The following is a 25,546-nucleotide window of genomic DNA, read 5'->3' on the forward strand; positions in this document are numbered from 1 at the left end:
CCATGAAGATGTTGAAGAATTAATTTCTAATTTGAAATTACTACAATGAAAAGAACCTGAACCTAATTAAAAATAAATAAAACACCATAACAAATACATTATGGACAAATTAAGTATGAATTGTTGTGTAAAACTAACTTAGTATGGACACATTGATATTTTTCATCTAAAACTAAAAAAGAAATATAAATGTATTTTACCTAATCAATTTTATGAATATAAAATAACCACAAATGACTCATATTAAACGCTAATCTAATAACATTGTCCAGCAACAACTACTAATCTTATTATACGGAATGCACGGCACCCATTCCTCTTGAAATTTGCTAAAAATTTGCTAAAAATATTAGTAAATATTTTAGATTCTCACTTTTTCTCCTAAATCCAAATATGAAATCACAGTTTTTTATTTTTTATTTTTTGAACGTAAAAATCACAGTTCATTCACATATTAACCAAAGCATGAAATTGTGTTGAAGTAAATTCATAAATTACAAATTACAGAATTACATTAAACGTAATAATCACAATAACATGTGAACAATTAGAAAACTAAAAAGGTAGATCAAGGTTTTCCATATATCTGTTGGCCATAAAAGGGAAAGATAATGTTTTTCTCGGTATCCAAACAAACTGTTAGTTTAGCCAAACAAAATGATAGTATCTTCTTTTTAATACTTCACATTCACTGGCTTTTTTTTTTTCCTTTTACCTTTTGTAGTTTGAATTATTATTTTTAAATGTTCAAAGATTCAAAAAACTGTCATCAATAATTTTTTTTAAAAAAAGACAACATTCAAATGATATGCTATCTTTTGTATCATCTTCTTTTCCTTTTCTGCCCGAAAGAGAGCCAGCTCATCTTCACAATCACTCTTGTTTTCTGATAGCCAATAGCATTATGCCACGTCAATTGAAAAAATATACTTAAAGTTTTTTTTTTCTTTTGTTTGTGTGATTTTGCTTATTATGTTGACCCAACATATAATTGACTTTCCTATTTAGTAATATATTTGCTTTATGCAATTTTCAAAAATAATAATAATAATAATAACATTATGTAAATGGGAAATATGGATGAAGTGGCCTTATTTTTAATTAAGGTAGATTAGATCAATTTCACTCATTCTGTAATTACTCATCTTATCAATTTGAGAGCATCATGTAAACATACATAGCATTATGAGAATATTGATTAAATAACTACTAAAAAAAAATGTGGTACGATCAACATTACAAAAAAAATGTTAGATACAATGAATTTTATTTTTTTTTCAAAAATTATCCCGAAAACAAGTTCTAACGTGCATGGTTTAGATTTTAAAATTAGTAGAATGTAAATCACACCGATAATGAATATAGTTCATAAATTTACTTTATAAATAATTTTATGAGTAATTTTTTTAAATATGCAGTATTATTATAAATGTTAATATTTTCTCTAATAAGGCTCTTAATTACGAGCTACCTACCAAAATAAAAATAAAAATAAAAATAAAACTCTTGTGGGTCTCTTGTGTTTGGCCACTTTATGTAAATCACATCTTGCTATAAAAGTTCACAATTAATCGTGTAATTTACGAATTAGTACACATTAAATATGCATTATGATCAAGGAATGTGCCATTATACAACTTGGGATATGATTATTAATTTAGGAAATATAAATCGGTATATCAGGGAGCTCATGATGCAACCATTGGTCTGATTGATTCTCATGGCCCACCACCCCAACAAATATTATATAGGTTCAAAATCATTTTTTATTGGGGGAATTTGAACAAATAATTATAAATAAGTGATAAATTTTATAAATATTAATAATTTAAAATAATTTTTTTTTCATAAATATGTAATAACCTTGTAGAATTACCACCGAATGGTAATTTTTCATTTTTAGTCTTTAAAATATGCGTTCTTTATCATATTAATCCCTCAAATTTTAATTTTGTCATTTTGATATTTAAAGTTGTCAATTTAAGTTAATTTAGTCTTATTTTTAATGTCCATTTAAATTGATAACAGAAAAAATCTTTTATCAATGAATAAAGGACAATTGTGGTCCCTAAAGTATGCATTTATTATCATTTTAGTCCCTAAATTTTTAAATTCATCTCTTGTCATTTCAGTCTCCCAAGTTTTAAATTTTGTCATTTTGATCCTCAAAGCTGTCAATTTGACTTAGGATCAAATTGACAATTTTGAAGACCAAAATGACAAAATTTAAAATTTGAGAGACTAAAATGACAAGAAACGCATGTTTTAGAGACTAAAACTATCTTTTATTCATATTTCTATTACCAATGTAGAAGGACCTAGGATCAAATTGACTTAAATTGACAACTTTGAGAATCAAAATGACAAAATTAAAACTTAAGGAACTGAAATGAAAAACAACACATACTTTAAGGATTAAAACTACCTTTTATCCAAAATTTTATCTCAAATTTACTTAGAAATATCAATCCATGGCTTAGATTCATTAAATTTGAACCTCAACCTATACTAATTCAATCTCAACCATACAAACACATTATCTAAAAAAATTTGAAATATTTTTTCCGAGGCAATCGAACTTCTGTTTTATTAGTGATTATTAATTGAGATTCTCTACTTAATACTCTGGTCCAAAATCATTAATGTTCATAGATTAATAAATAATTGCTTCCCAGAAGAAACAGTACTACTTAATGCATGCTAGACCAATAAAAAGGAACCAGAAAACAACCCCAATTTGTAATAAAGGCTAAGAGACCCACAATAACAACTTCAAATATTCCCATAGATTTGATATTGAGGGACAATTTCTGGTTTATATTCTGAGTAGCATTTTTTTTTAAAATTTTCAGAATCATCATGTAGTGACGAGTCTACAAATTAAAAAAATAGTAGACATAATTATTTCAAAAAATACTAAAAATAAAAATAAGCTGAACTAAATAAGCCAAAAAACAACAACAACTCTCCCCAAAGGAGTTAAGTGCCCAGTTGGTGGGATTTGATCAATGGTGGTACATAACAACCAAAGGTCATGTTTGATTCAAAAGACTAATAGTGAAGTATTAATAATCCTATTAAATTAGTGTAGGATTCACTATCCAATTGGATTAATAATCCCAGCCCTACCCCATTACTAATAATCCTACAAATTTGTTGGATTAATTATCCATTGGATTAATAATCCTAAACCAAAATGTTAAAACAAACATGAGATAATTGGGCCTACGGATTAATAATCCTAATCCCATGCTCTAATCCACCCAATCAAACATGCCCAAATAGTACAACCACACATTATAGACCAAGTTAAACCACCACCAATGACATCTTCCTCAAAATTCAGTTCGTTTTATGTTAATAATACCACTAAATTCTAAGAGGGGGAAAAAAATTAGGTGTACTCCCTTCAAATCTTGCTGCATCTCAATCCCTCCCAAAGTGCGTACCCAAAATACTTCCAACAATGCTAGGAACACAGATGAAATTCATATAACTTGACATAGATGTGAAAGTGCACTTACACTTATTCAAATACTTCATGTCAATTGTCAGCATATGGACAGCCACTTCCTCAAGTAGTGTTTTAACCATATTAGTTGCAGAGGTCAGGAATAGGGAGGCCCTTACTTTGCATTTGCTTATACATCCATTGTCGATTCTCAGGCGACACTTCTCCTCCAAGGGAACGAATCACAGAGCCACCACTACAACAGCCCATCACACAGCAATCCTCCAGGCTTAGTCCTTTTACCAATCCGTATAAAAACCCGCTTGCAAAGAGGTCACCTGCTCCAGTAGCGTCGGATGCTTTTCCATCACCAATGGCTGCAACTCTGACTATCTGAAAAACACGGTTACTAATGCTTCAACAAGTCTGGAAAAAGGGAATAATATCATTTTCAATTGAAAAATTGCATAGGTTGTTGCCTATTTGTATTTGTTGTACATTAAAGGGCTTTCTCTATCTTGGCTAATTCATAATTCCAGGGCATGCAAATCAAGCAACACATATTGCAACAATTTATTAAGCAAGAACAATATTACCAGAAAACACTAATACCTAGTGATTTACATTTTTAAATGCACATTTTGAAATATAGTAGATTTTCATTCCAAAACAGTGAGTTTAACGATATAAAACGCTCCCAAATTTTTTTTCCCAAGATATTTCCTTAGGAGGAAAAAAATTAAATACAATTCTAAAGAGAAGGGAGTTTTGACTGGACAAAATGTAAAAAATATGAGTCATAATGCTCATAGAAATGCATTGTTACATGATCAATTTGAAAATAAATAAACTACATTTCTAGAGTATCTAAATGTTAAAAAAAAAATTACCCTAGAATTATCTTAAATTCTAATTGTAAAATTACAAATCTCGAGCTACTGTACCACATTTTAAAGCAAGTGATGTACTGCATTTCCATTCATGTTCCAAGTATTAGACCGATCCGAGTTCCAAATAGCATTGACAATACCTTTGGAAGGGAAGTTTATTATAAATTACCTTAAATTCTAATTACAACTACAATTGTTTCCTCAAATCGGAAAGATTGAGTTTTATGAATTCACATTTTAGAAAATAGAAAAAAAAATTCCATGTTTTTTTCTTTTCACTAATTTTTTTTTTAACATTTTATGCAATTGTTTTAATTTTTAGATACACCTAACATAAATATACTTAAAAAGTAAAATATTTGTGAAAAAAATATTTAAAAAATTCACTAAATACCAAAAATACAAAAATATAAAATATAAAAAAATTCAGTACATTTTTTATATTTCTGTGTATTTATTGATTTTTTAAAATATTTTTTTACAAATATTTTACTTTTTAGGTACATCTAAGTAAGATGCATATAAAAATTTAAAAATTCACTAAAAACAAAAAAAAAACACGAAAAAGAAAAAACTCAATTTTATATTTTTGTGTATTTATTGATTTTTTTAAAATATTTTACTTTTTTAGATACATTTAAGTAAGATGCATCAAAAAAAAAAAAAATTCACTAAAAACAAAAAAACATAAAAAACAAAAAAACTCAATTTTCAGAAAATTAAATCCAGAAAATTGAAACCAAACACAGTTACTTTTTGGAGGGAAGGGTTGTGTACATTTTACTAACCTCTTTGCCATGTTTGGCAATGCAACCACTGGAACCAAGAGTCACTACAGCCCATTGACAGTGTTTTGCCAGATATCTCAGAGCTGCTTCAGGATCAGTATCCGAGTTGCCCCTAAAGCCAACAATAGGAATTCATCATTAGGGCAAACAAGATTGTTCAAAACTTTTATCATCAAAATCAAGAACAAAGGTATCCATAATTAATCGAGCATGTAATCTCAATCAAGGATTGCTCAATTTGATGATCAAGCTGAAATTATTAATAAATTCCCCTTAACATCACCATTTTTTGGACGAGAAGTATCCATTTATGGTCTTCAACAGCTTAAAATTGTGTTCAAGCAAGATTGGTGCATAAAGTAGTACTCACAGTTATAGGACTTCAATATTTAAGACCTAGCCTAAATAACACCCGTGAATATGTAAATGAAACTATGGCAAAGTGAGAAGAAGGAAAAAAAAGAAAAAAAAAAAGAAGGAAATTTAGCATTCCTATTAATAAAAGTAGGATTATAAATTTGGTAGGCAAGTGACAATCACCTAACCACCTCTGTTGCTTCATCTTCGTTGGCAAAACAGAGGTCAACATCCCCAGACTCGAGTAATTTCAGAAGGGGTGCCCTAAAGTTCCGAACCATCTGCCATATCAAAAGTTGTTCAACAATGATTTCAGTTATTTATTTATTTATTATTATTATTTTTTAAAATAATAATAATAATAAATAGATATAGATTACATGAACATTGGTGCTCAAGTGATTCAATTGGATACGAGAAAATAAATCAAGCAGCTAAGGTTGTACCTCAAAACTTGCCAAATCCAAGGAGACAGAAACTCTCTCTTGTTTGGCAATCCTGATAGCAGCATGAATAATATCCAAATTGTATATTCCATATCTCAATACCAACCACTGGAAATTAATTATGATAGTTAAGTCAGCAGAGATTACCAATTTTTACAGTGAAACTATTGACTAAACTGAGATTGCATTTTGAATAGATTATGACTATGAAATAAGGATCAAAGCAGGACATAAAGTGAGTAGCACCATTTTGATGATTGCAACTTTATAAACCAGATCTGAGTTAATAACAGTGAAATTGTTGTTTCTTTCCAAGTCGAGGAGAGACATTTTATCAAAGTAATAATCTTGGTTAATGTTTGGGTAAATTACATAACGGTTCTCTATAGTTCTAGGGAGATTTCACTTTGGAACTCATAGTTTCAACTTCATCAATTTAAACCCCACAATTCCAATTGCATTTCAATGTGGTCCCTCCATCAGTTATCATTAGGATTTTGGATGGAAAAATGACACGTCCAAAACTAGAGGGACCAAAGTTGAATTCTAGTGAAACTATAGATACTACTATAGTGTAATTTATTCATGTTTTTTTCTTGGGCGGAAATTACTAAAATGCGTCATGTGAGTCGCACATGACATTTTTCTGTCCAAAATGCCAATAGCAATTGACGGGGACCGCAATGAAACACAATTGTTAGTCTAGAGTTTAGATTGATGAATTGAAACTATGGGCACTAAAATGAAACTTCGCTAAAACTAGTACCAGTATAATATTAGGTTTTAGTAATTACATTAGACATGAATCCTAATGGATGAACATGTGGTAAGCTCTAAAATTTAAACTTCATATAGATGCTATTGACCTTCGATCCTCTAAAAGTTTCTCTTGTCAACTCATCTGCCTGAAAAAACAAAGACACCAAAAAGTACGAACTCAAATCAGCTTACATTACATACATATCACACAAGTTTGAAGGATTATTCTGAATCAAAATTCAACACAAAAGATAATCTCAAGCACCTGAAGTCTGACAGCATCTGAGAGACAAGGTCGCATTGTACGGTTCCCAAGTGAATCAACCAAGCAGACACACTAAAGTTTACAAGCAATTAATATCTCATTTACTATCCATAAATTTGTTGAAAATTATTTATGAACTACCAAAGAGGACTAACAAAGAGCTTACCTGTGCAGTTGGACCAGTTTTCGTCATCAATCTAGAGAGGTTTACATCATTATAAGTCATATTATGTACAAAAAGTTGGCCTTGTTCATCATTCCCACATGCACCAATTATTCCACATTTAATCCCAAATCCAGAAGCCAGACCTCGAATTGTATTCGCAACACTACCTCCGGCAATTGTCTTTATACGATCCAGGTCAGTTATTGATGGAAGAAAGCGGGTTTTCACCTCACTAAGTATATTTTCCAGTTCTTCTATCGCAACCTGTTTAGGCAAATTGAATATGATGAATTTGATCACAAAACAAAACAAAAAAATGTCCATCATTTTATTACACAAATAAACAGAAACTTCGATACCACAAGACAGGAAAATAAAGAACTAAAAAAATGGGGGGAAAAAAAGAAAAAAAAAAAAAAAAAAAGAAAAAAAAAAGAGGACCTATCTAGCAAACAAAGAAAAACCAGACCTTATTCGCAAATAAACACTAGATGGGTTATATCAACAAACCATGCTAGCAAGTTGAGAAGTAATTTTAATCAGAAGGAATTTTTGGTTTTGAATTACAAAGTAATTGAGCTTTCTAAAGCTGTTCATGAAGAGAAAAGATGATTTTTGATTTTTCAAGTAGCTTTGAAGAACACTGTAAATGCCGCAACTCATCATTTTGTTACTCACAAAGAAGAGTGATTGATCAGCACTTCAAAATTTGAAGAAAGTTTTCGATTTGGCTCATAAATAATCATTCTATCATAGAAAGTTCTTTGGACAATTGCTATTGAATCTAAACTCAAAAAACATGGTTAATGTCATTTAAAACTCTGGTATAAACAACATCAAAAGAATTAAATGGGCAAATTAGATTGTATGTAAATTATAGTATAAAAGGAGAAAACTTACTCCTATGAAGCTCCTCAAAATTGGATAGCATTATCACAAATAAAAAAAATTGGTAAACTACACTGACCACCGGAAGTTTGAAAAAAATACACTAGGCCTCGTTTGGGAACAGGCTAATTTAATAACTTTTTGGCTATTTGGCTAAAAAAGTAGGTAAAAAAAACTTATATGTTTGGGATGACTTTTTGGCTAATTACGAAAAGATGTGCAAAAAGTAGAGAGAAAAGAGAATCTTTGACTTTTTTGTATGAATTGTTGGCTTTTTGGCTAAAATGGTAACTTTTTGACTTTTTGGCTAAAAAGATAAGTCCCCAAACGGGGCCGAGTTTGAGACAATTACACTAACATGCCTCTTAGTAAGGCTAAATGAATCGAAATTAATATAGATAGTTTGAAAACATCATTTTTCACCCATATAACTATCAAATTATGCGGATTAAAACATCGAGACAACTCAATTACCCCCCAAAAAATATTAGGATTTACAAAATTAAACTTCAGTATTTATTTTGTTACAATGGTCAAATTGTGATTTTATTTTTTTGGGGTCATGAAAAGTAAAAAAGAGTAATACATTACCGGGGAAGAACCACCTCTCTCGCCAGGGATATGATCAAGGAGAGATGAATCAACCCTTGCCACATGGTCCACTAGAGCTGACGGTTGAAGTCCCAGAATCAAAGGAACCTCATTCTCATCCTTATTGAGCATCAATGGAACTCCAAGTGCTTCTGCAACCATCTCTCTCCCCTTAACTTTAAACTATGCTTGGAAGTTGTTATATACTGGACATTGATTGCACATTCAGAGTCCCGTAGTGCAGGCCCCACCTAAGATTCTCATTCATTTTTTATTTTATGTTTTTTGAAAAATTCAAGAGCACCCTTCTTCGAGTTGGTCACGTTATAAAATCTTACTGCTTATGATTTTACTAACGGTTGCTATAGTTTAGATCTTGTGTTACTTTAATTTATAATTTTTCAGTTGTAACATATTTAATTTTAAATTTTATTTCAAATAAAGACAATTGAAAATACCTTTACTCAATTTCATGGATAAAATTATGGGAAATTTTTTTTAAGGTCGGTGGTATTAAAATTTTATAGCATAAAGGACACTCAATATTTTCATGATGTCTAAGGTCTCTCAACATCAATCTAGAGAAAATTCGATCCAGAGAATTTCTCTGGACATATCACAGAGAAAATTTCAAATTTCTCTGGACAAATCACAAAGAAAACTCCAAATTTCTCTGGACAACAATAAGGACTAGTGCTCTATTTCAGAGAAAATTGGGATGGTCCAGAGAAATTCTCTGATTTGGACTAAATTTTCTCTTGGTTGAACTAGTGCTCTGTTTCAGAGAAAATTGGGTTGGTCCAGAGAAATTATCTGGATTGAACTAGTGCTCTGCAGAGAAAATTGGGTTGGTCCAGAGAAATTCTCTGGTTTCTAGTGCTCTAATTAAGAGAAAGCTGGGTTGGTTCATCTCTGGTTTGGACTGAATTTTCTCTAGACCAAACCAGAAAAAAAATTTCTTTGATTCATCATTTTCATCCTAATCTCCTAACCAAACTTTAGACAAGAAATTCCAGGTGGGACCACATCAAATTCATTTTCTGAGAAAACAAACAGTGCAAATGTTTCTGATGTTTTGTTCTAACATTTGAATCAATGGATTCAACTAACAGACTCATAGCAAAAGTATATTCCCAGGACATGACATAAAAAAGTTCCACAATGGTGCAAATGTGTTGTAAAGTGATATACGAATTATATGAAGTTCAGGAGGTCACACATGAATCATGTAAATATGCTTGCTATTAGCTACAAACACAGTGCATTTTTTGATATGCCTATACTAGCCACAACCAAGAACAACACAAATACTCACTATGACCATAACACACAGCAGCCTTTCTATTACCATATTGTTCTCTGCACTGAATTGACACTTCAACTGTGTGTGATTGAGGGAATTCTAGTAATCACCTGTGTTAGGGTAGGTACTCAGTTTGAGAAATTTCTATTACCAGAGAAATTTCTCTCCACAGAAATTCTGGAAATTTCTCTGGATTTCGGAATTTGAAATTCTGGATTCTCTGTGTTTTAACCAAATTTCTCTGGACTTCGGAATTTCTCTGGACTCTCCACCTTCTCTCTCTTCAACCCCTTTCTGCTGGACTCTCTGAAGCACTCCAGAGAAATTTGAAATTTTCTTTGGCTTCACTAAATACCATGGTAAGAAGCTTTTGGAAAGTGATCCTTTGCTGCTGATCCTCCACTGACAACATAGCAGTGATTGCTACCCTTCCAAGGGCCATCAATGCAAACCTAAGTTCATTCAATTTTCTTTCTACATTTTGAAGCTTTATTGAAATCTCTGCCAAAGTCGAAGGATCTTTACACTTTGATTGACGCTTTATCACTTCAACTGCCTAGTAAAATGATATATTCAATATATCACTACCACCATTCCTCTAGTCTACAGCAATACCACCAAATATACCTAGATGTGGAATCAAAGAGTACTTGTGTTTCCACTTCTTGGCGGAGTCTGTCATAACGATGAGTCAAATAGCGAGCATCCTCCAAAGGAGCTCCTGTTATTGATGCCTGTAGTGGCTCAGAAATCTGCAAGTAATAAACAGGGTATAACTCCTCCCCTAAAAAAAAAAAAAAAAAAAAAAAACCACAGAAAAGAAAAGACGAGGAGGAAGACAACGAAGGACAAAGCGGTCCACGGTGGATCCAGTTGAGGCTGCCTCTTATCTTGCCATCTGTTCATCCATCTTCGGAAACCACAACAGCTCCACCGCCATTGAAGTTATATATATGTTTGTAAACTTATTCTAGAGAGATAGAGAGAGAAGTGGAAAGCTAAGGTTTGATTTCAATCAAATTTCTCTGTGATACATGGGTGTGGGAGTTGAGGGACCTTAGACATCATAAAATAATATTGTGGATCTATTCCATTACTAAAAATGGGAGAGGGACCTTACACTAATTTTCCCTAAAATTATCAATTTGATAAAATATAAAATAATTTGACAAAAACAAAAGTAAAAAAAAAAGTTAAAATTTTTAAAATTTATTTATACCCGTTAAAAATAAAATTATGTAAAATTATTAAATCTTTTAGACAATTTTTTTTTACCAAATTAATTTTTATTATGTGGTTAGATGATAATCATGTAATGGATGGTTATTTTTATTTTTATTAAATTAGTTTCTATTTTTCTAAAAGTCAAATATGACGACAATTTTGATATTATTATTAAACCAATCCATTAAATCAAAAAATCCAAAACTCAAACATTTCATATATTAAATATATCGATTAGAAATTAAAAGCGTAACAACCACTCATTACATGATCATCATCTAAACATATAATAAAAATTAATTTGGTAAAAAAATATGTCTAAACGATTTATCAATTTTATATAATTTTATTTTTCGTAGGTAGATATTATTTTTAAAAGTTCAAAAATATTTTTTTGACATTAATTTTTGTCAAATTAATTTATATTTTATCAAATTGACGACTTTACCGTTGAAATTGAGCAATTATATCTTCAATTATCTTTATTTAAAATAAAATTTAAAATTTAAAATAAAATGTGTCACAATTAAAAAATTAAAAATCAAAATGACACCAGTCTTAAATAATAAAGACAGGCAGTGTAATTCGCCCATTAAAAGTTTAAAACTCAAGAACCCTTAATTGGTTGAAAGAGACACCACCTCTCTATACCCTTTAGCTACACAAATAAATAACGGAAAAGTTTAGAAATCCACCTTTATCTACCTAAAAAATTCTGAGTGAATGATTGTATAGTGAAAATTTATTTGTATTATGTGAGATTTATATAAAATTTATGTGAAGTATGATGGAGACTAATTTTTAAATAATTTTTGAATTAATAAAGATAAGTTTGTAATATTATTCATAAATAACTAGGCAAATTACATTAACGGTTCTTATAATTTGAGATTTGTATCATTTTGATCACTAACTTTTTAATTGTGACACATTTGACCCTAAATTTCGAATTTTGTTCCAAATAAGTATAACTGAAGATACTATTATTCAATTTCAAAGGTAAAATTGTCAATTTGATAAAATATAAACCACTTTGATAAAAATAAATGTCAAAAAGTATTTTTGAAGTTCTAAAAATTATTTCTACCCATCAAAAATAAAAATTATGTAAAATTGATAAATCTTTTACACATTTTTTTTTTTTATCAAATCAATGTTTATTATGTGTTTGGATGATAATCATGTAATGAATGACTGTTTTTATTTTCATTAAATTAGTTTCTATTTTTGTAAAATTTAAATATGATGATAACTTTGATATTATAATTAAACCAATCCATTAAATCACAAAATTCAAAATTAAAAACATTTCATATATTAAATATATTGATTATACATTAAAAGCCTAACAACCACATATTGCATGATCATCATCCAAACACATAATAAAAATTAATTTGGTAAAATAAATAAATAAATAAATGGGTAAAAGATTTATCAATTTTACATAATTTTATCTTTGGTGGGTAGATATAATTTTTTTAAAAAAACAAAAATATTTTTTTGACATTTATTTTTGTCAAATTAGTTTATATTTTATCAAATTAACGACTTTGCTCTTAAAATTGAGCAATGGTATCTTGAATTGTCTTTATTTAAAACAAGATTCAAAATTCATGATCAATTGTGTCACAATTAAAAAATCAGAAACTAAAGTGACACGAACTCCGAACTGTAGAGACTATTAGTGTAATTTACCAAAAAAAAAAATTTGAGAAACTAGTATTTCATTCTCTCTCTACTTTTGAGAGCTTCTCTCTTTACCCTTTTCTTCTTCTAGGGTTTCCTTTTTGAGCTCCGTTGGGGGTGGGGGAGGGGGGCTCCGGCCTCCGGCCGCCTCTCTCCTCCTCTCTACCCCCTTTCTCTTCCGTTTTCCTCTGCCATTTTCTGGTCAATAAGCTTTGGAAGCTTTGCTTTCTATCTTCTCTCTCCTTGTGAGGTGTGTTTCCCCTTTTGGTGGGTGTACAGTCTATCTTTCTCCACTCTTCCTTCACTCTGCCTCACTCCAGTCGTAGCCCTCCCCAGACCCACCGTCTACCTCCTCTATGCTTCATGCCAGCATCGCCAACACCACATCGACCCCAACTCTGCCACTTCTCGCTGGATCTACTGCCTCCACACACTGACCTCCTTGATTTTGGCTTATAGGAGCTTATGTACAAGCTCATGGTGGAAGTGTGCTAATCCACTAGTTTGAGGTTGAGTTTTGGTCTTTTTGTTTTTGTTTTTTCGGTTTGGTTTTGCCTATGGAATCCATAAGTGCTTGATGACGCTTACCCACTTTGTGGTTGTATTCTATGATCTATTATCGGCATGCTCTACGGCCATTTGTTGGCCTCTACTTGCAGTACGTTGTGCAGCTGGGTTTTCTTCATAGTTTTACTCCTATATTTTCTTTGTTTCTCATCTTTCCTTTGATGGTGTAAGTGTTTTTTTTTTTTTGGATGGATTCTCTCCTTGTAAGTGCTGTTTGGCTACTTTAATGATATTCCTCTTTTGATCCAAAAAAAAAAAACCCATGGTTTTCATCTTGATTTTGCACGCTTTAGATAATTAGGCATGTCTTGCAACATTTTCAAGCATGTAGAAAAAGTGGCAATTCCCATCGTCCACATTTTCAAGCATCTCTCTTAACCTCTCCACTACACAATCAGGCCTAAAACTTCTCTCCACCACACAATTAGGCTAAAAAGATTCACGATGTAATAAAGAGGGTGTCTTTGTCAACAATGGATGCACAACGTCCATAATGCATATGCAGCATACACCAAATTGTGCCTTTGCTACGATTACTTTTCAGATCATGCTTTTGCTGCAATTCATGGGACCATATTGATCAGAAGGTCTATGAAGTAGGGTAAGATCTACTTGATCATTCATGTTTCATTAATTATTTCTGTTTATGGAGGTCACTTTGGATCAAAATTTACTTGACAATTCAAGCTTTAGAGGATTCTTAACTTAAAATAATCAATAGCATTGTCCTGCACCATTCATCAATTTCATATAAAGCAGACCATGATGCAACTAGCAGAGTTTTGAATTTTTTTTCCTCCCACCAGCCGAAAGCAACATAATTCCTTTCAGAAATGCATAAATAATAAATAAAGGAGAGAGAAAACATAAACAACCACTCTCCTGCTTTAGCTGCTACTGGGTTTTGCGGAAAATGAACCAACCAATACAATCTTACTAGAGCAATGAATTCCAATCAGCGACAAAATTGTTCATTGATTTCATCTTAAATGTAAAGATCCACAACCACAAAACATACCTCAAGAAACAAGAAACAGAAAACAGGAGTTTCTCATTAGCCAAACAGGATGAACAGAGCCGTCTGCCAGAAATGCCTACAATGATTAAGTATTTAACACTTCGCCTAGCTCCAAAAATTATTAGATATGAAAGGTATCCATTCTCCATGAACCTCCGTACATAATAACAAAATATTTGTCAACATCAAACCCACGAAAGGATTCCTAACTTTTGAAAATAGCACTTTAGGAAGCCTTTGGTCCTTTGTCTGGTAGGATATTATCAGGAAGGATGAGCTCAGGAGGTGTTTCCCGAACAACGCCCAACATTGAATCGTACTCCTCGTCACGGCGAGCAAACTTCTTGCGGAGAACCTTCTCAAACTCAATCTCATCAAAGCTCTTTGCATTTTCGGCAGCATGAACCTGTGCTAAGTTGGTGTAATTTGTGGCTGATTGGGCGATGAAGGCTATCTCTTCTTCTGTCAGCTTCCTTAGAAACTTGGCTGGATTGCCTCCCCACACCTGTGTGACAATCAATTCAAATTTATTCATTTGGCCAACTTCAGTCATGTAAATGCACAAGTCCACATGAGATTAAAGCTTGTTGAGCTCAAAATCCTAGAAGAGAGAAGGAATAATAACTTTAGGTTCCGTTTGTATTTAAGGATTTGAAATGCATGGATTTGACATTAATTATTCAGGGAGAATAGCTCAAATTTCAATTTGATAATTTACCTATGTATTTGAAGATTGACTTAAATAGTTTTATCATGATATATTTGAAATAATTAAAAAAAAAAAAAAGTTATTTGAAATCATGCTAATAATTCTCCTTATTTGGGATTGCCTTTGGGGGCTCCTTATAAGGCAAAGGGGGTGTGGGATGGGGTGTTGGAAAAGGTTCAGCGCCGGCTTGCAGGGTGGAAAAGGCAGTACCTATTGAAGGAGGGGAGGCTAACTTTGGTGAAGAGTGTGTTGCGTAGTATTCCGACTTATTTTATGTCAATGTATGTCATTCCTATGTCAATGGCTCGTCGGCTAGAAAAGCTGCAGCGTGATTTTATGTGAGGAAGTGATGGTGGGGAGTTTCGGTATCATCTCATTAATTGGGAGCAAGTCTGTTGCTCTAAGACGGCTGGGGGTTTTGGGGGTGCGTAGGCTGTGTAAGTTTAATTTGGCTTTGTTGGAGAAGTGGCTATGGAGGTTTTCTCAGGAATGGGATCACTTGTGGCGTAGGGTGATGGCTTCCAAGTATGGGTTGGGGAGGAGAGAATGGCGTACTAGGGTGGTGGGGGATTCTTTTGGGTGTGGGTTGTGGAAGGGGATTTGGCTGGGCAAGGTCCAGTTCTGGGATAGAGTCCAGTTTCAGGTGGGCGATGGAGCTCGAGTGCGGTTTTGGAAGGATAAGTGGTGTGGGGAGGTTACCCTTCAAGAGTATTTTCCTTTGATCTATCATTTGGTGGTGGATCCTGATGCGCTAGTGGCGTCTTAATTGGTTGAAAGGGGTGAGGGGTTGGTTTGGGATATTGTACTTCGTCAATATACGCAGGATTGGGAGGTTGGGCAGTTGGTGGATTTGTTAGCCTTCTTATACGGGGTTAAGGTTAGGCGGGAAAGAGAGGATGTTTTGGTTTGGGGAGTTCCAAGGCTAAAGGTGTTTTTTCAATCTCGTCTTTTTATTTGTCCTTGTGTGGTGGTGAAGGAGGGGAAAACCTTGGCGTTCTGTGTGGGTCCCTAGTGCTCCATCGAAAGTAGCTTTCTGTGTGGATAGTATTGGTTAATTGGTGTTGCATGTTTTGTGCGGATGCGGAAATAGTGGACCATTTGTTGATTCACTGTCCGTTTGCTTCTCGTTTGTGGATGCTTGTTTTCTCTTTGTTTGGAGTGGTGTGGGTTCAGCTGAAGATTCTTCGTTGTTGGGAGGGTTTCTGAGTTGGGAAGCAGCGGCGGAAGGCTTGGGGCATTAGCTCCTTTGTGTTTGATGTGGTTGCCTTGGCTGGAGTGAAATCGTCGGATTTTTCAAGGAAGTGCTCAATCCATTACATGTTTCGAGTCTCAGTTTTTGGGTGTTTTGTACAACTATGTGTCGAGAAGAGTGAATCCAAATTTATTTGTTATCTTAGATTTTGTTGATGATTTAGTTGGTCAGGTCCCCGTTTTGCGGGGTTCGTTTTATATTCTTTTAGCATCTTTTTGATGCTATGGTTATAAAATTTATTTATCAAAAAAAAATTCACTCTCCTATATTTTATAAAATTCAGCCTCAAATCCCTTGATTTCAAATCCACATCTGTCCAAACAGACCAACTGATCAAAAAAACATAAAGAATGACTAGATTCAACCAGCTAGATGGTAATTGTCTTTTAGGTCTTTTAAACCCTAGAATATACTAACAAAACTCCACACCTGCATGCAGACTGACCAAAACAAACATGGAATTTGGTAGGTAATTCCTTCAACAAACGCACACCCTAACGTATAAGATCAGAAGTAGCTATCCAGATATATTTGAGCCTATACTCACAACAATCTACCGAGGTCTGCACCCAAAAGTGTATACCCCCAATGGGGACTCTTTTCAACAAAATCCCATCATTGATGACAAAAACAAGAAAAGCCAAACATCAGATGGTTAGCTCCATTTGCAGTCAAAGCTATCTTCAAAGCCACAAGACTGAACATGCACAGGCCAAATCATGATTCCACCCATCTTTTTGGGTGTTTCTATTACCACCTCACCAATACTAACCTTTTTTTCACAGACCAAAGCACAAAATTCCTGGAGTTCAATAGATTGTAGAGTCCTATTTGACCACACAACAGATAGTTTCATGAGGAAGGCCTACCTTTCCATAGCATTATTCCAATTGCCAATGACGAATTTCTATTTTCAAAATATTGAAAGCATGACTATTGCTATGATTAGTTGCAAAAAACAAGGAAAGTATCATGTAGATCCTTAGAATTTTAAAGGGATCCTGAAAAGAAAGGAAAAAAATGAATAACCAACAACAGTGAAATGTTTACAAACCTCTCCACAGGGGATCCTTGTATTCTGCCTCACAAGGGCTCCAGCAGCAACCATGGCATGTTTCTCAACAAATACCCCATCAAGCAAGGTTGCACCCATACCAACAAATGCCTCATTCTCAACGGTACATCCATGTAAGACAGCACTATGACCTGTCCAGTGCAACTAAGAAATTGTAACAAAAGATGCAACGTGAAATACCATAACAGAATCAAGTCTATATCAATTAAAACTTGGACAACTACCACTCACCTACAGTGACATTGTCACCAATAATAGTAGGTAAAACCTTCCCTGCTAAATTAGATTTGGCTACGTGAACAAGAGAATTATCTTGTATATTTGTTCCCGATCCAATGCTGATGTTGTTCACATCACCTGCGTACAAGAACAAACAGCATATAAAACACACCCATGTGCACTACAAGCCCTTTCTTTTTTCCCTTTTAAGAGGAAGTAGGTGATATAAGCCTAAAATCAGCTGAAAAAACTAGAGCCAATAGACAATGTATAAGAGCTGGTTGGTTTCAAGTTTCAACACAGAAATCAGTACATTAAAATATTTCCCATAAGAATTCAGCAAAGGGGAATAAAAGAACAAGACAATTATAACTGATTTAATGAGTTCTGCCAACTTTTACAATTATCCAAAGGGAAAATGGGCAAATAACAGCCACAGCATCAAGTCATGAGAGTCAAAACCCATGACAATTGGTTTTTTACTTCTCCCAAGTTCATCAGCCTATAGCAATGAAAGCAAAAGGCAAGAAGCAAGATGAAAATATAAGCACTATAGGAGCCAAAGCTACCTCCTTGTTTCTATTCCCCAGCCACAAGCACATTCATCCAATAAATGGTTCATGAAGTATGGAAATCCTCGCATACAGATACAGTCTCCCATCGAACGCTACCGTTCCATCACAACAACCACTGCCTTACCATCTCTTATGACATCCACAACACATTGTTTCCTGCGAACCACAACCCATCCCTCCACCCCAAGAAGAGAGAGAGAGAGAGAGAAATCAGCACCGCTACCTCACCACCTCTACCATTTTCTACATCATCACCACTAGCTCCAGAGCGGCTTCCACCTCCTTTTTGCAAAACTACGAAGTCACTTGTATGATCTTGTTATTACTTTAACATCCAACACCGTAACCACTTTTGAAACCATCTCCTCTCAAACCCAAATGAAGCACTAGCTCCACCAGGGATATTATAAAAATTCACTATCTTGATATGAATTTAGTGTTCAATTTTGTAGAATCTCAATTTAACACCACCCAGGTTAGGTAAAATTATTAACTAGCAAGTTTGGTGGCTCCATGCATCATACATATTTAATTCATGTTAAACTGTTAAAAGCTTAAGACGTTAGAGATGGTGTATTTTTAATCATTTATGCCCTTCACAAAACCCCTTACGTGTTGTAAGCCACTTCATATACACCAAACACATGCAGACGAGTAGTATAATTATCGTGTAGGAGATGAGGTTCAAACAAATAATTTTGGCCTACTCTGATACCAAGTTAAATTGTTACCAATAACCTCATCTATAAGCTTAAGCTACTTAAGAGGGTGTAACTTCATTTATTCATATCCTCAACAATATCCACACACAAAAATTGCCATAATTTCATCTTTGTCATATCTTTGATTAAAGTCAGAAGAATGTCTTATGATATTGGATCTACTAATCATTCTTCTGCCATTGAAGTGGTGCAGAACCATTTGGAATCACTTCATAACCAACTCTATCCTCTTATTTGTAGCTCCAGGCTTCTTGCCAAATCAAATTACAAGTCCTCTTCCAACTTCAATGCTCCCCCATGGCAGATATATCACCATTTGGAGGTCTTATAATCGGCATAATGGATGGTTTATTAGCATCAATCTTGTCTCTGACCAGTATCCAAAATTCCCATTACATATTTAGACCCAAAATTCATTCTACATGTTTGAAATGGAAACCTTGGTACTTTACAATTATAGAAAATTCTCTTATTCACTTCAATTTATTAGAGGTCTTATAATTGACATAATGGATGGTTAATTAGCATCAATCTTGTCTCTGACCAGCATCCAAAACAAGCAGATTTCTTCTATACTTCAGCAAGTTCCCATTACATATTTAGACCCAAAATTCATTCTATGTATTTGAAATGGAAACCTTGGTGCTTTACAATTATAGAAAATTCTCGTATTCACTTCAATTTGTTATTCACATTAGAATACCAAATGTGGGAAGGAGCAAGCGAAGTACAGCCAATCTCTTGAGAAAGTAAAATGACAACCATCTCTACTTCATGCACACTACCCAACACAATGTATCTTCTGTTTGTTTTCTTTCTTAATTTCCTAAACAAATTTCCCCTTCAATAATATAGTCCACAGGATTTGGTCACACAAAATACCCCACAAGTAACAAGGAGTGATTTAAAACGGTATGAAAATCCACAGAAGTGATGCTATTTACATCACACTAAATGGCCTTGGAAATAAAAAGTTATCCATGTTACTCAGGTTCAGAGCTGCTGACCAAATAGGAGCCAATTGGTTTTGAACATGACATGTAAAAATTTGTGTCACTGAATAACATGGCATTGGCATCAATGCTATTTGAAATTTTCTTCTAGAATGAACAAAAAAAGAGTGAAAAAATCCACTCAATCTGGGATGCCATGTTACTAGACGGGAACTCCTATTCTTGAATAGTGCAAGGCCTAAAACAATACATGTGGGAACCTCAGTGAGCCCCCCATATGAAAAGATAGGATTTTCACGAAGCAAAGGACCAGATTATATTATACAAGCTGGGAGGACAAATGACAGGCATTAAAATAAAACATGTTCTCATGTGGATCCCGGCCAAGATGACACATACTCTTATGCCCTTTTAGCTAGACAGTTCCAGAACCTCAATGCTACTATAAGTCTAGACCGCAGCAGGACCTTACAGCTACCAGTCTGTAGGAATAATGAGGAAGCAAGAATGAGAAAATCATAGTTGCAGAAAAAACATGTATCCATAAGAGAGAGAATAACCCATTGGAAGCACAGATGATCATGCTTGAAGAAAAAAAAATTGTACCCAAGGAGAAATGTACAATTTGTTGAGATTAGCTTAGAGGCAAAGAAATAAAGATTCTCATTCTGGACATGATTTAGAGAAAGCAATCAATTACTTAAAGAAATACAATAAGTGCCTGACAGAAATTGAAACATGTCCATTGACTGTCTCACCATCAGCAGGGATAGCTATTTGACTAAGAATGAAGGTTCCTTAAAATCGTATTTCTATAATAGCCCTGTACTGTACATAACCATTTCGGTTCCATGTCCAAGTTTTAGTTCAAAATTAATGGATCTAAATCCCAACTCAAATGCTTGACTCTTAAGATCTTAGCGCTGTCTTAAACTTAAGATAGAATTCCTCTTTTAGCCCTAAATTTAGAGGAACCATCTTGCTTATAGTTTGCAACACAAAGATACCAAGCAGACAACCAGCATAAAAACCTTAATACAGCAAGATTAAAAAATTAGAGATCACACACCATATATTTCAGTGCATCATAACGAGAAACACAAGACAGAAGAAGGAATTCAACAGCTGTACTGACCTCATTGGAAACATTCAGAAAATTTAAATTTAAATTTAAATGAAGTAAAATAAAAGAACAGATTTAATTCATGCTGTAGCTTACCTCTCAGAACACATCCATACCAAATAGATGAACCTCTTCCGACCTGAACATCTCCAATAATAGATGCGCTAGGGGCTATAAATGCTTCCTTATCAACCACAGGAGCCTTGTCAAATACATTCATGAGAGTCCGGTGCCTAGACACTAAATAAGAGAATTAAAATAAAAATACATAAGCAGATGCTGAGGTTAGTAAATAAAAAGTTCAGTGCATATGAACTAAGCAAATTGAAATTCACAGAAAATTAAAACAACATTCCATAACATGCAAACAATGGGGAATCATTCCGAAAAGGGTTCTGTTAATATGACTAAGGAATAGAATCTAAGAAGCATATTAGGATGCCATGTTCTTGTACATGTCAGACAGTTTCCGATATCAACACTCCCCGAACACACAGAAACACAAGACCAACATGCATCCAATCATGTCTTATTATTGGTTTATTTTTTTAAAATTAGACAAATTCTCACCACAATGGGACACACATCAGTTTTTACATATTTATCCCTCCTCCAGGTTTTCTATATTTGAAACCCTAAACTTTTACAACTCCCAAATTGTTTGTGACTACTTTAGTTTTTCAATAGTGAGATATTAAGATTTGCCATCCCCATTTCTTTTCTAACTGTACAAACCTAGAAAATGTACTATTTATTATTTTCATATAATAAATAGAATTATTTTCTATGTAAAAAGATAGAATAAATTTTATTTTCCTATACATGCATACATAATAGATATTTATTTATCACCGTGTTTGCACCATGCATGTGTCCTAATTTTCAGAATTTGTTAGGCAACCACTCTACATAGTGTTTGTATCCATGCTTCTTGGCACATAAACCTTTAATTAATGTGACAATAGTTAATGAGAGACCAAAAAAATAGAAAGAAAGAAAAGTGAATTAGACAAGTAAATTAGTTCACCTACAAGCCATTTTTGCATAAAAGAGAATGTGAGTCTCTTCACAGCCTTATTCTCTACCTTCATAAGGGTTTCCTTGGTTGAAAAAAATGGCGGGCATATCAAATTTGCTTATCCATTCTTGTTATATACTTATGAAAAAAATTAGAGAAGAATAGAAAGAGATATAATAATAAGTGAAATAAAACAAAAGTAGAATAGATAGATTAAGAGAATTGAGAATGGAAAGAACTGATAGAGAGAAAGTGTAAAAGAATAGAGAAGATGAGTAGAGAAATCGATAATCATAGAAAAGAATAGAGGAGAAACAAGGATGCAGAGAAGAGAGGAACAAAGAAGATAAAGGAAAAGTGAGGAGGAGGGGAGAGACAGAAAGAGAGCCAAAGCCATTCCAACACTTTTATAGGCTTCATAAAACCCAATAAATAGGTAAATATCCTCCAAAATTAATCATGTTTAACAAGTAACCTAAAAACACTAAAATTGTATCATTTAATCTTTTTCTTAAAGTCTGAAATGAAATGAAATGAAATGAAATGAAAAAAAATATTATGAGAGAATCTCAAAAATAGTTAATTAGCTAAACTACCAGAAAATATTATCGTCTTGCAAGTCCCTCACTGGGGCTTGATTTTCTCTTAACATGACTTGACTTCTCTCTCTATTGTCCTTGCTAGGGAATTTTGCCTTCTAATTGATTGTTATCCCTCACAAGGTTCTCCAAGGTTCACATAACCCTAGGGCTGCATTACAAACAAATCGCAACGAACCCATATTCAAAACCACTAAACTAGTCAAACTCCAAATTTTTATTTGAAACCAAAATAATTTTTTCAGCAAATCCTAGCCTAGACAAAGCAAAGCTACAAGAAAATAAAGTAAGCTAATCAAGGTTTAACAACTCAAAAACTTCTTCAAACAGTCAGTTTGTAAGCACAATTCTGAATACTAAACCTTATTACTTTAAATAAATAAACTTAAAAAAAAAAAAAAAACACCTATAACAGACTCTAAAAATATATATATATATATATATATTTTTATAACAAACTTCAAAGATATGAGTTTAAACTAGATGCAACAAATCATCACAGTATAGAGTAGATATTAATCAAAAGCTTGAGATCAGGTCAAACCTTAACTACATGACACTACAATCATAAGATAAACATCATGTCTTCATAAACAATTTGGCTTGCCAGGGTCAGGGATACCACATCCACTACAAAGCTAACAGGCATTGTATTGTTGACTAATATGCTAGTCTGCCTCTTTCCTGTAAGGCATTATTAGACTGTCAGCACATTAAAAATGTGCACACTCATAACAATCTTCACTCTCACCCATCTTTTCATAACTCTGATCTAGAAGTATTTTCTCTTTGGTTGCACCAGAAAATTTAAGGTAAAATTTAAAAAGGAATAAAGATTAATGAAAAATTTCAGTATAACAAATTAATGTGCCAAATCCATTGATTAAAATAAATAACGGGGCAAATTTATTTTTCTTGTAAATGGGAATTAGTCAAATCTCAATGAAAATCATTTTTTCATCTTCACATAAACACATACACTCAATTTGTCCAAGCCTACTGCCTTGGTGGTACGGGTGGTGATGAGCAAATTCCTTCTCTTTATGAACGAATAGATAGCTTTGTCTAATACAAGGGTTGAAGTAACGGTAGTGGCCACCATAACAGTAATGTTGACATGGTTGTGGAGTGTAACGAACATAGCGTAACAATAGCGACAACTAGAGTTCTTCGCACAAATTTGGGAAAACTTACCAATATACACGTTTTTTTATTTTAGAATCACATTCAGTGGGTCTCAAATTAATTTTTGGTGAATTTTGTTAGTTTTTAAAAAGGACCCAATACATGTACACTAATCATAAGTTGCTATGGAGATTTTTTCATTTTTTTGGATATACTTAATTTTTTTTACTTTAACAATTTTGCTATGGATTCCCCCTTGTTATGACAAAAAAAAAAGTATATCTATCAAGGCTATGTAAAATTAAAATGACAGTCTCATAAACATAAGTTCATAATACAAAATGACAACATAAAACTAATATAAGATTATATCCAAGCTTTGTGTAACAAATTTAACCCATAACCAAATAGAATCAAGGGAAAAAATATGAAAGCTTGTTGATTAAAAAACAAAAAATAATGAATGATTGAAAAGAAGTGACGAGATAACTAAGCTCATCTAAACTTCATACCAACTCAAATCTTCCAGAACTTGAAAATTAGACAATCAAAACATGCAGATCTAGGATTTTCACATAAGTTCTGTATGTCTTTTCTATGATTTTAACAGCTTGAAAAAGAAAAATTAGAAAAAATTCTTATATACAAAATCGATTGAAAACATAAGCATTGTTGTCCTAATGGATGTAATGGCACTACAACAGCACTGTTACGGACGTTACAACCTTTATGTCAAAGGTGGCGGACATTACAGTTGTGAATTTCAGTCCCACCGCTATTGCGTATGTAACAGGTAGCAGTAACCACTAAAACAGTTACACAACAGTGCCATCAGTGCCCATTTTTTAAACCATGGTCTAATAGTAAGAAAATCACAAATGCCTAATTTTAGCAACATAACAAGTACAATGTACAACTACATATAACGATCAATAGGTACATTTACACGTGTACATAAGAGCCATGATTTGCCAAAATGGAGCACAACAGAAACAGATTCTATCAAAGGCCATTTCAAAGGTAATATATTTATACATTTACACGTGCTTGTGTGTATATATATATACACAACCATTAGCTCAATGACTCTAATTTGTATGTGTGTGAGAGTCAAATTCAATTACTCAACCCTAAAATGTCTCCAGAATGTGAAACACAAATCAAACGACGATTTGCGAGAACAGAAATTAGGGTTTTGAGGAGCTTAAAAGATTTGATGATGGGAAGATCGAATCGTACGCTGTTCTTGGAAGTGGTAGGTGCCTTGGAGGCGGCAGCCGAGGCGATCGATGGCTTGGCCGGTTTCGCGGATCCAGAATCCGACGGTGTAGATTGCTCTTCCCAACGTTCCCATCTCCTTCTTTCTTTCAACTCTGCAAGTTTTTCAGAATAAAAAAAAAAAATTGAAAATATGAAGGAATAGAGAGACAAGTTGATGGCTGTTTTCAGCAGTGAAGGCAAAGCATTTGAGAGGGCAGAGCAGAAAAGAGACTCCCAACCCAAGTGAGTGCGGTCACCACAAAGAACTGGCCAAGTGTTGGTGAATAGAGAGGGGCTAATGAGTAATTTTCATCTTTCCTCTTATTATTATCCGGGAATTTTGTCAAAAACCCTTCCTAATAAAACTTTAGGTTACATTTGATTTTGAAATTATGATTCTCTTTTTAGAGTTATGATTTAATCATTAAATTGTAAATTAAATGTTAAAAAAAATTATGAGTTTTAAAAAAAGTTTTGAAAAGTATTTTAAGCTGAGTTTTGAAAATAATTTTTA

The 25,546-nt window shown here is 33.3% G+C and overlaps 2 protein-coding genes and 1 pseudogene across 3 annotated transcripts; all 3 read right to left on the bottom strand.

Annotated features, from left to right (window-relative positions):
• Nucleotides 1–3,331: 3,331 nt before the first annotated feature.
• LOC114263333 (uncharacterized) lies at nucleotides 3,332–8,769 on the bottom strand. The gene is made up of 8 exons (XM_028203838.2): nucleotides 8,602–8,769; nucleotides 7,123–7,386; nucleotides 6,957–7,028; nucleotides 6,799–6,837; nucleotides 5,933–6,040; nucleotides 5,670–5,767; nucleotides 5,130–5,241; nucleotides 3,332–3,844 (listed from the first exon to the last, which is right to left on the bottom strand). The coding sequence occupies exons 1-8, from the start codon at nucleotides 8,761–8,763 to the stop codon at nucleotides 3,596–3,598; spliced, it is 1,104 nt and encodes a 367-aa protein (XP_028059639.2). The 5' UTR covers nucleotides 8,764–8,769; the 3' UTR covers nucleotides 3,332–3,595.
• A 1,418-nt stretch (nucleotides 8,770–10,187) lies between these two features.
• Nucleotides 10,188–10,844, bottom strand: LOC114263288 (SH3 domain-containing protein 2 pseudogene; annotated as a pseudogene).
• Nucleotides 10,845–14,329: 3,485 nt separating this feature from the next.
• On the bottom strand, nucleotides 14,330–25,329 carry LOC114263319 (gamma carbonic anhydrase 1, mitochondrial). 2 transcript variants are annotated; one of them, XM_028203819.2, is made up of 5 exons: nucleotides 25,012–25,329; nucleotides 21,127–21,270; nucleotides 17,670–17,795; nucleotides 17,418–17,569; nucleotides 14,330–14,907 (listed from the first exon to the last, which is right to left on the bottom strand). In XM_028203819.2, the coding sequence occupies exons 1-5, from the start codon at nucleotides 25,124–25,126 to the stop codon at nucleotides 14,629–14,631; spliced, it is 816 nt and encodes a 271-aa protein (XP_028059620.1). In that variant the 5' UTR covers nucleotides 25,127–25,329; the 3' UTR covers nucleotides 14,330–14,628. The 2 variants fall into 2 exon arrangements, with proteins under 2 accessions (XP_028059620.1, XP_082723291.1); XM_082867165.1 differs by lacking the exon at nucleotides 25,012–25,329 and adding an exon at nucleotides 23,192–23,349.
• Nucleotides 25,330–25,546: the final 217 nt, after the last annotated feature.

This window comes from Camellia sinensis, chromosome 4 (genome assembly GCF_055761805.1).
Source record: "Camellia sinensis isolate YWXY chromosome 4, ASM5576180v1, whole genome shotgun sequence".
NCBI lineage: Eukaryota > Viridiplantae > Streptophyta > Magnoliopsida > Ericales > Theaceae > Camellia > Camellia sinensis.

Bases quoted from the DNA above. Each gene is read 5' to 3' on its own strand.
- LOC114263319 (XM_028203819.2), bottom strand. From the start codon at position 25,126: ATGGGAACGTTGGGAAGAGCAATCTACACCGTCGGATTCTGGATCCGC. The intron at 21,271-25,011 runs GTACGATTCGAT...TCTCTTATTTAG, and splicing joins CTACCACTTCCAAGAACAGC to TGTCTAGGCACCGGACTCTC. The intron at 14,908-17,417 runs GTTTGTAAACAT...ATTGTCACACAG, and splicing joins CAAGGATCCCCTGTGGAGAG to GTGTGGGGAGGCAATCCAGC.
- LOC114263333 (XM_028203838.2), bottom strand. From the start codon at position 8,763: ATGGTTGCAGAAGCACTTGGAGTTCCATTGATGCTCAATAAGGATGAG. The intron at 6,838-6,956 runs GTGCTTGAGATT...TTGTTTTTTCAG, and splicing joins CAGATGCTGTCAGACTTCAG to GCAGATGAGTTGACAAGAGA. The intron at 3,845-5,129 runs GTTAGTAAAATG...CGTGTTTTTCAG, and splicing joins TTGCCAAACATGGCAAAGAG to ATAGTCAGAGTTGCAGCCAT.